Source organism: Salvelinus fontinalis, chromosome 35 (assembly GCF_029448725.1).
Source record: "Salvelinus fontinalis isolate EN_2023a chromosome 35, ASM2944872v1, whole genome shotgun sequence".
NCBI lineage: Eukaryota > Metazoa > Chordata > Actinopteri > Salmoniformes > Salmonidae > Salvelinus > Salvelinus fontinalis.
In genome coordinates, this window is record NC_074699.1 from 11746278 (window position 1) to 11756720 (window position 10443).

The window sequence follows — 10443 nt, forward strand, 5'->3', positions numbered from 1 at the left end:
AATGGTGTATCTAAGTCATAGCCTCAAATCACCACCAGTTCATTTAATTGCAAGAAAATGGAAAGACACTCCCAAATCAATTATGCTCAAATATAGTTAATGGCCATTTAGTGTGAACAACCCTTATCCCTCCACACCCTGCCTCACACATCTGCCTGTTTTCTTATTACCCTGTCTCACATCACTCGCACAAATTACTAAGTGAGACTTTAAAGTACCGACCGGAGTTGGGGGGGGGCGCCATACCAGGATGCACACACACACACAAACAAACACACACTTTATCTCTCTCTCTGCCTGTGTGGTGATTGATGTGAAGTTGTTTTCCTAGCTCAGTTTTTTTGTTCATCCTTCAGTATTTTTTTGCATGTCTTTAATGAAGCTGTCAGTGGCAGGAACAGCCATGACCCAGTTCTTTCCTTTTAACAGGTCGGTGAATGTTCCTCGCTGACGTTGTCTCCTGAAGCTGTGGTCCCCTTGCTCTCTGTCTCCCCCTTTTCCTCCCCCCTTTATCTATCTCTCTCTCCTCTCAACCCCCCCCCCCCCCCCCCCCCCCCCGTCTCCCTATCTCTCTCTGTTCTTTTATTTAGGCACCTAATAATTTTCTGCTGAAACTAATCAGCAGTAGATAATATTCACAATAATGCCAGGCTTCCTCTTAGCATTCAGCCTGCGCCTGTTAGCCCGCAGTTGAAACAGAATACTTGATTAAAACTCTGGCAATTCCGTCAGTAATTTCAACTTTAATTTTCAACATGCTTTGAAGAGCAAAAGGTGATGATTTCCCAAGAGGTGTATTGTGGAGTCATTTTGTTATTGAGAAGAGCAGGGCTGCATCAAACTGATTGTTGTCGGCACGCTGTATTGTCCCCCCCTCCCCCACCTCCACACACACCACACCCAGCCTAATCAGCAGACAGAATGGTCTCGTTTGGGGACCTGGGTCCTGGAATTTCAGATAGCCAAACATTGTTAAGAATTACAACCACCACCACCACCCTCTCTACTCAGCGTCAAATCATTATTTCCCCTGATTCAATTCTTCCACTTTCCCCAGCTACAATTTCTATTATCCGGCGTTCATAAGACTCATTATTGCTGCACCTCCTCTGTTATGGAAATGAGGGGGGTATGCACTGAGCAGCGAAGTCTGATCCCACTTGGGTTCATGCGGCCATAGAGGAAGTTGTTTGCATGCTCGTTTCCCACATTTCAATGGCCGCTGTCGTGGCTTACCTGGTATAATCCTCAGCCATGATTAATAGAACAGTGCCATTGTTCAGCACGTAGACGACACACTGGTACTCACACTCCACAGAACTGACAAAATTACCCAGCTTGTGTAAACCCTTGAGAATGCAAAGGCCTTCCTCTCTGAGTTGTGTTATTTTTGGAGAGGAGTAGAGAGGACCGTGAGTGAGATTGCTGCTGATCTGAGTGTGAGGGAGCTTGTGCTGTGAAAGACAGTTGAGGGATTTTAAATAATAAAGCACCACCAGGTGGCAATGCTCCGTCTAGGCTGCTGCTGCTGCGTAGGGACTAGGGAGGGAAGCAGCGCCTCTCTCTCTCCCCTCTGAAGGCCCGGCTAAGCCTAACCATGGCAGGCAGGCAGCTCCAGGCGTAGTGGTGCCAGTGAGAACCTAGAGGCAGCCCAGGCACGGTGCAGTGCAGTGCAAGGCTGACCTCCCCAGGTTGGTAAATGTCGGCATAATCCCAGCCCTAGAGCACAGCAGAGCTGCAGCTCCACGCTAGCAGCCGACCCACAGTCAGACTGCCTAGATGAGATTCCTCTCCCAGAGAACCAGCCATGAAAGTCAATGCTCGTAATAAGAAACTGAAGCGGTGTCATTGCAATCACAGAGTGGAACGGTGAAAAATCACTCTCTCTCTCTCTTGCCACTGCTCAGTGTGTGCTTCAGTCTCACACTCTCTTTCTCCCTCTCGTTCTCTCTCTACCACACATAAATTGCATATAGCCAGGTTTACACATTCAAACACGCACAGACACACACAGGTGTGTCAAGTAATGTCAAGTATTGAGGCTAGCATTTTAGTCCTCAGAATGTTAGTGAAAGGGCAGTAGCAAAAAAGGTGATTCAATGCAGACGACCCTATACACTGTCTCACACATTCCCTTCATTCCTCCACAATGTTTGTGGAATAGTATATCGCCTTCACTCCCTTCTCACCTTTCTCAATTTGATAACACCCTCACGAGTGTCAGTGTCGGTGGAAATCTCAAACACAGTCATCCCATCGCCCTCGATGAAACGATATGACACAAGTCCATTCTCGCCCAGATCTGGATCTTTAGCCTTCAGACGGCCCACCTCCTCACCCGAAACCTTGTCCTCTGAAACTGACATGGAGTATACACCTGTGGGGAGAAACAATAGAGACTGTTACAACTAAGAAAATATCATTCACACTTGTAGTCGATGCCTGGTTTAACTTACTCCGAGGTACAGAATAGCATTCACTAAACTTTTCACTACATTCATGTCATCTCGTTTTAAATAAGCCCCTGCCTATCCGTGTCACTGTGGTAGCAGCTGGATATACAGTTGAAGTCGGAAGTTTACATACACCTTAGCCAAATGCATTTAAACTCAGTTCCCAACATTTATTCCTAGTAAAAATTCCCTGTCTTAGGTCAGTTAGGATCACCACTTTATTTTAAGAATGTGAAATGTCAGAGTAATAGTAGAGAGAATGATTTATTTCAGCTTTTATTTCTTTCATCACATTCCCAGTGGGTCAGAAGATTACATACACTCAATTAGTATTTGGTAGCATTGCCTTTAAATTGTTTTACTTGGGTCAAACGTATCAGGTAGCCTTCCACAAGCATCCAACAATAAGTTGGGTGAATTTTGGCCCATTCCTCCTGACAAAGCTGGTGTAACTGAGTCAGGTTTGTAGGCCTCCTTGTTCGCACATGCTTTTTCAGTTCTGCCCACACATTTTTTATAGGATGGATGTCAGGGCTTTGTGATGGCCACTCCAATACCTTGACTTTGTTGACCTTAAGCCATTTTGTCACAACTTTGGAAGTATGCTTGGTGTCATTGTCCATTTGGAAGACCCATTTGCAACCAAACTTTAACTTCCTAACTGATGTCTTGAGATGTTGCTTCAATATATCCACATAATTTTCTACCTCACGATGCCATCTATTTTGTGAAGTGCACCAGTCCCTCCTGCAGCAAAGCACCCCCACAACATGATGCTGCCACCCTCGTGCTTCACGGTTGGGATGGTGTTCTTTGGCTTGCAAATCTCCCCCTTTTTCCTCCAAACATAACGATGGTCATTATGGCCAAACACTTCTATTTTTGTTTCATCAGACCAGAGGATATTTCTCCAAAAAGTACGATCTTTGTCCCCATGTGCAGTTGCAAACTGACTATGGCAGTTTTGGAGCAGTGGCTTCTTCCTTGCTGAGCGGCCTTTCAGGTTATGTCGATATAGGACTCGTTTTACTGTGGATATAGATACTTTTGTACCTGTTTCCTCCAGCATCTTCACAAGGTCCTTTGCTGTTGTTTTGGAATTGATTTGCACTTTTCGCACCAAAGAACGTTCATCTCTAGGAGACAGAACGCGTCTCCTTCCTGAGCAGTATGACGGCTGCGTGGTCCCATGGTGTTTATACTTGCGTACTATTGTTTGTACAGATGAACGTAGTACCTTCAGGCGTTTGGAAATTTCTCCCAAGGATGAACCAAACTTGTGGAGGTCTACACATTTTTTTTCTGAGGTCTTGGCTGATTTCTTTTGATTTTCCCATGATGTCAAGCAAAGAGGCACTGAGTTTGAAGGTGGGCCTTGAAATACATCCACAGGTACACATCCAATTGACTCAAATTATGTCAATTAGCCTATCAGAAGCTTCTAAAGCCATGACATCCTTTTCTGGAGTTTTCCAAGCTGTTTGAAGGCACAGTCAACTTAGTGTATGTAAACTTCTGACCCACTGGAATTGTGATACAGTGAATTATAAGTGAAATAATCTGTCTGTAAACAATTGTTGGAACAATTACTTGTGTCATGCACAAAGTAGATGTCCTAACCGACTTCCCAAAACTATAGTTTGTTAACAAGAAATTTGTGGAGTGGTTGAAAAACGAGTTTAATTGACTCCAACCTAAGTGTATGTTAACTTCCGACTTCAACTGTAGCAAGATACATGCACCGACTATACATAGCTAGGTACTAGTAAAGAGGCTCCTAGTCTTCACCCAGTAGCTCAGACTGTCACTGGTCGATCCCTTCTCTTGCATGCCTTTAATTCTGACTCTTCCTGTATTAGGCTATAGGCTTGTGTAACGTATGTAAGAAGAAATTTAAGTTTTAAAAGCCAATTAGTGTTATTATATGCCTTATTCTTGTAATAATTTATAATTCCAGTTCAATTTTGATGACAATACCCCTGAGAGTAATCTTCTATATACTGTTATGGTTATGATAGCATGATGCAACTTGCACTTTGTTTTCAGGTTTGATTGAGACAATGTATTCCCCTAACCGTATTCTTTCAATAAAGTTGTTTTAATTCATATTATATCACTTGTGTATGTCTTTCCTTATCAAATGTAAGACTAAATGCCATTTGTAATGCATTTTGGTGCATATACAGTGAGCTCCAAAAGTATTGAGACAGGGAAAATGTTTTGTTCATAACACTTATTAGGACTGACATTTGTTTGGTATAAGCCTTTTCTTTTAAGAGCTTTGTCACAGTGGACCAGTCAAAATACAAAGTGCTGGAGTACAGAGTCAAAATAACGAAAACATTTTCACTGTGCCAATACTTTTGGAGCTCACTGTACGTGTTTAAAATACTATCCAGATAAGAAAGTGTCTGGTCATGGAACATTCCATAGAATTCTTGAAAAATACCTTTGTTCACTAAAAAGGCTGTAACTCATTCACTGTAAAAGGTATTATTCCGATTTCAGATGATCAATCCTTACAAAATAAAGAACACTATATATGCTCTAAGGTTTTCTCTGTTTTCAATGGCAGTTGTTTGGGGAAAAAAGCATATAAGATACACATTTTCACAGGTGTTTTTTCTTGACTGATTGCCAGTTGATTGATGTGGTGCTATCACATGTCATATCAGTTGAAAGGGCTGTTTCTCAGCTTTCAAAATGTGTATCATGTTTTCATATATGGTTTGACACCAGCAAAGTATGCTCATTAATGTACGCTGAGGTCTTGGTCTCAGTAAATTCACAAATTCCTAAACTCTCCTACCGATGACGCAACAATACCAATATGGCGTTTTACAGTTAGCTGGTGTTCTAAAGCCTAGTGTTTCCATTCGCTTTTAATGCTGTAAAACACATTTATGGTATTTTACTGTTCATTCTACAGCGTTTTACTGTTGAAATGAATTAATGGCGTGGTCCATCTTTGAAAGACATTGTATCTTTACCTGTTCCGCATTTACACATAATTAAAGAGACAGAGAGAGAGAGAGTGAGAGAGAGATATAAATGGAACACAAAAGATACCTGTGGAGATTCAGCTGGCCAGCACCTGAGGGCCACAGCCCATGAGCAGACAGTGTTGTGTGTTTGTATTTGCATGTGTGTGAGTGTGTGTGTCAACAGGGGTGCATACACCTGCCCATGGCCGAGGCAGAGCAGTAGGGCCATATGCCCTCTCCGCCCTGTCTGCTCCTCCTATTGAAGTGTTCAGAGCCAAACGCTTCAGCTGCATTTAAAAATAACTCTGACATGGGAAGGAGCCTTTTAAAAAAGGCCTAATCATATAAAGGGCTGCTACTTCAATCAGACTACATAAAAAAAATATGGGATCTTTTCATGAGAAAGTTACTGAATCCACCCAGTTTAAAACTGGCTCTGACCATGAGAGCTGGAAATAAATATTAACATAATATCAGGCTGGAAAATGTGACAATACTGATGTGTATGTTATCTCAAAAAGTATCTCATTACTTATTGAACAATGTTCCAGTTTTCATCATCTGGGAAAGAGTTGACATTATTGCACGTGGTTGAGTCAGCCCACTGACTCAGTTTTAGAAGTTTCTCACCGCACCCAGGACTAGTTTACCCCAAATATATAGCTAATTTTCCATCCAAGAGCCACTGTTAGCAGGGATACATCCGAGCCTCAGTGCTGATAGTAGGGGAAAGATTGGGAGCTCTCTGGGGCAAATCTTCAGGCTCTGCTCTCAAGAAGTAGGGGGATATTGATGTGGACCATTTCTACTATATGAGACGTAAATCTGTGTTTAGCTCGCGGTTTAGAGCTACAAGAATTCCCCTCCATTCCCCCTCTCTGTCGAACAGAAATACTGACATTAACGCAGTTAATATTTCACAACTCTTTATTGCGCTTAAGATACTTGCTGTCATCACAGCTCCTATGAGCTCAATGAAACTGTTTAATAATTAAGTTGTAATATTCCCCCTTTAACATCTATACCCTGTACAAACTGCGTGTTGCATGGCCTCTGGGGCCATCAGCCATCCATATTTTGAAGTGTTGAGGCTTGAGGAGCTCGGAGAGGGCTAGACCGGCTCAAAGCAGACCTGTCCCCTGTGGATGATGCTGCTCTTACCTCAGCAGAGAGGGACAGTGACAACGGGAAGAAAGACCATCTCAGGGTCTAAGTTAGCTTTAGAGAACAGAAAATGTAAAAAATAAAATAAAATAAAAAACATAGAAAAAGTGAGACAGGACTCTTCACTTACTCTGAGGGAACTTCGGTGGGTTGTCGTTGACGTCCGTCAAGGTGATTTTAACTTCTGTTGTCCCTGACAATCCCCCCATGTGTCCCCCCATGTCCTTGGCTTGTATGACGACGTCATATTCCTGCCGCGCTTCCCTGTCCATGCTGGGCAGAGCAGTCCGGATTATCCCTGGGGACAGGAGAGGAGGAAAATGGCTTTAATTCAAGAGGGACCTACCTGCCTGTGGCCTTTCAGAAGCCTACTACTATGCAAGGCCCACTGGGAGGAGCAGGGCATGATGGGTCATCACTGACACGTGAGATCACATTGTGACAAGTGCCATCGCCATCTCATTCATCAGGCTCCTTTTCTAATATTGGGGTAATTAGTGTGATATGTAAAAGGGAAAAATAAGTGGCTTATTTCAGTAGAAACTGCAGAACACTGCTCAGAACAGCAGTGAGGAACTGTTTTTTAAGCCAGTTGTTAATTTCATTATTTTTCTGTGAGGAAACTGGCACTTCTCACATCACAGGAGAATATGATGAGGATGGTTGTTCTCTGGTGATATTTAGATGAGCCTGTGCATGAAATGCAGATAAGCCAAAAACAAATTATAAATGTGAGCATTGGACAGGATCCAGTGAAATATCCAGCTTTGGTTTATTAGCAGGATTTTCTCTCTCCGATCTCTCTCTCGCTCTGAGATCTCCCTGTTTGGCTGGGGGTACTTTGGCTCCCAGGATGCTTAGAGTTCAACCAGGATATTGCTTGCCTAATCTGGCCGTGAGTTAATTCTGTTTGGCAAAGGACAGGTACACTCAGATTTTGCCTTGGAGAAATCCCAAAGTACGACAGGACTAATCCTCAACGCTCCTTACTTGGCACGGATTCAACATGTGAGAATTGACAGATTATCATAAGATACATTTAAATACATAACAGTTTTGATATAAGACATAATATATACATATATATATATATATATATATATAGTGCCTTCAAAAGTATTCATCCCCCTGGCGTTTTTCCTATTTTGTTGCATTACAACCTGTCATTTAAATGGATTTTTATTTGGATTTCATGTAATGGACATACACTGCCTCCAACCCCCTTCGATGTGTAGAACGGATGTGGGTGGGGCCAGGTCTACATAAGGTTGCAATTTTTTTTTTTATCACAAAAGCTCTGATGAAGGCCGTGAGGCCGATAAGCAAGCTTATTAAATATCGGTGACACTATCAAGAGCAGTGTGCGGTTTCCTTTTTCCTCCATCTTGTTCAATTGTTGCCATGCACCAGCAAATAAGATTTCTCAGATGTGCGAGTGCCTTTTGAATTATGTAATGGACATACACAAAATAGCCCAAATTGGTGAAGTGAAAAAAATTACTTAAAAAAAAAAAAAAACTGAAAGGTGGTGAGTGCATTTGTATTCACCCCCTTTGCTATGAAGCCCCTAAATTGTATTTATTTAAACTTTTATTTCACCTTTATTTAACCAGGTAGGCTAGTTTAGAACAAGTTCTCATTTACAATTGCGACCTGGCCAAGATGAAGCAAAGCAGTTCGACACATACAACAACACAGAGTTACACATGGAGTAGACTAACACAGTCAATAATAGAGTAGAAAAAGACTACATACAGTATGTGCAATATACTGTATTTTTTGTTCGGTAAAGTTCATATTTATATCCAAAAATCGGAGTTTAGGCAATACGCTACTGTATCACTTGGCAAAAATCCTGAGAAAATGCAGAGCGCCAAATTAAAATGATTTACTATGAAAATTACTATAAAATCAAACTTTCATTAAATCACATATGAAAGATACCAAATTAAAGCTACACTGATTGTGAATCCAGCTAACATGTGAGAATTCAAATAGGCTTTTCAGCGAAATCATACGATGCTATTATCTGAGCATAGCACTTATAGTAAACAAAAGAGAGAAAACATTTCAACCCAGCAGGCGCGACACAAAACGCCGAAATAAAAATATAATTCATGCCTTACCTTTGACGAGCTTCTGTTGTTGGCACTCCAATATGTCCCATAAACATCACAAATGGTCCTTTTGTTCAATTAATTCCGTCGATATATCCAAAATGTCAATTTATTTGGCGCGTTTGATCCAGAAAAACACTGGTTCCAACTTGCTCAAACGTGACGACAAAATACCTCAAAGTGTCACGATTGTCGTAACGTTGAAGAGAGGAGGACCAAGGCACAGCGTGAAATGAATATATTCTTCAATATTTAATGAAGATGAAAATGAAGAACACTTGACAAACTATACAAAACAATAAACGACGAACGTGAAGCTAATGAAAACTAAAAAACCTGAACCTATAGGGGAGGGTCTGGGTGGGCATCTATCCGCGGTGGCGGCTCTGGTGCTGGACGTGGCCCCCACTCCACCATAGTCAATCCCCGCTTCCGTGGCCTCCTAGGAACGACGACCCTCCTAAATGACCCCACTCCACTGAGGGGCGCCTCCGGACTGAGGGGCAGCTTCAGACTGAGGGGCAGCTTCGGACTGAGGGGCAGCTCCGGACTGAAGGGCAGCTCATGACTGAAGGGCAGCTCATGACTGAGGGGTAGCTCATGACTGAGGGGTAGCTCATGACTAAGGGGTGCTCATGACTAAGGGGTAGCTCATGACTGAGGGGTAGCTCATGACTGAAGGGCGGCTCTTGACAGGCGGGCGGCTCTGGCGGCTCCTGACCGGCGGGCGGCTCTGGCGGCTCCTGACCGGCGGGCGGCTCTGGCGGCTCCTGACCGGCGGGCGGCTCTGGCGGCTCCTGACCGGCGGGCGGCTCTGGCGGCTCCTGACCGGCGGGCGTCTCTGGCGGCTCCTGACCGGCGGGCGGCTCTGGCGGCTCCTGACCCGGCGGGCGGCTCTGGCGGCTCCTGACCGCCGGGCGGCTCTGGCGGCTCCTGACCGGCGGGCGGCTCTGGCGGCTCCTGACCGGCGGGCGGCTCTGGCGGCTCCTGACCGGCGGGCGGCTCTGGCGGCTCCTGACCGGCGGGCGGCTCTGGCGGCTCCTGACCGGCGGGCGGCTCTGGCGGCTCCTGACCGACGGACGGCTCAGGCGGCGCTGGACAGACGGGCGGCTCTGACGGCTCAGGACAGACGGGAGTCTCAGGTGGCGCTGGACAGACGGGCAGCTCAGGCGGCGCTGGACAGACGGGCAGCTCAGGTGGCGCTGGACAGACGGGTAGCTCAGGTGGCGCTGGACAGACGGGCAGCTCAGGCGGCGCTGGACAGACGGGCAGCTCAGGTGGCGCTGGACAGACGGGCAGCTCAGGCGGCGCTGGACAGACGGGCAGCTCAGACGGCGCTGGGCAGACGGGCAGCTCAGGCTTGCCAAGGCGCACTGTAGGCCTGGTGCGTGGTGCCGGAACTGGTGGTACCGGACTGGGGACACGCACCTCAAGGCTAGTGCGGGGAGAAGGAACAGGATGTACTGGGCTGTGGAGGCGCACTATAAGCCTGGTGCGTGGTGCCGGAACTGGTGGTACTGGGCTGGGGACACGCACCTCCGGGCGAGTGCGGGGAGGAGAAACAGGGCGTACAGGGCTCTGGAGACGCACAGGAAGCCTGGTGCGTGGTGTTGGCACTGTTGGTACTGGGCTGATGACACACACCTCAAGGCGAGTGCGGGGTGCTGGAACTGGAGGCCTGGTACGTGGCGCCGGCACCAGAGAGCTGGTGCATGGGGCTGCCAC

At 45.4% G+C, this 10443-nt stretch overlaps 1 protein-coding gene across 2 annotated transcripts in view; it reads right to left on the reverse strand.

Moving 5' to 3' along the window:
• Nucleotides 1-10443, reverse strand: part of LOC129834323 (cadherin-11-like) — an 83876-nt gene that overhangs the window by 10951 nt on the left and 62482 nt on the right. For both annotated transcript variants that reach the window (XM_055899204.1, XM_055899205.1), the window contains 2 exons: nt 6732-6899; nt 2190-2377 (listed from right to left, as the gene is read on the reverse strand). In XM_055899204.1, the coding sequence (XP_055755179.1) occupies nt 2190-2377; nt 6732-6899 (356 nt within the window). The remainder of the gene's footprint in view (nt 1-2189; nt 2378-6731; nt 6900-10443) is intronic.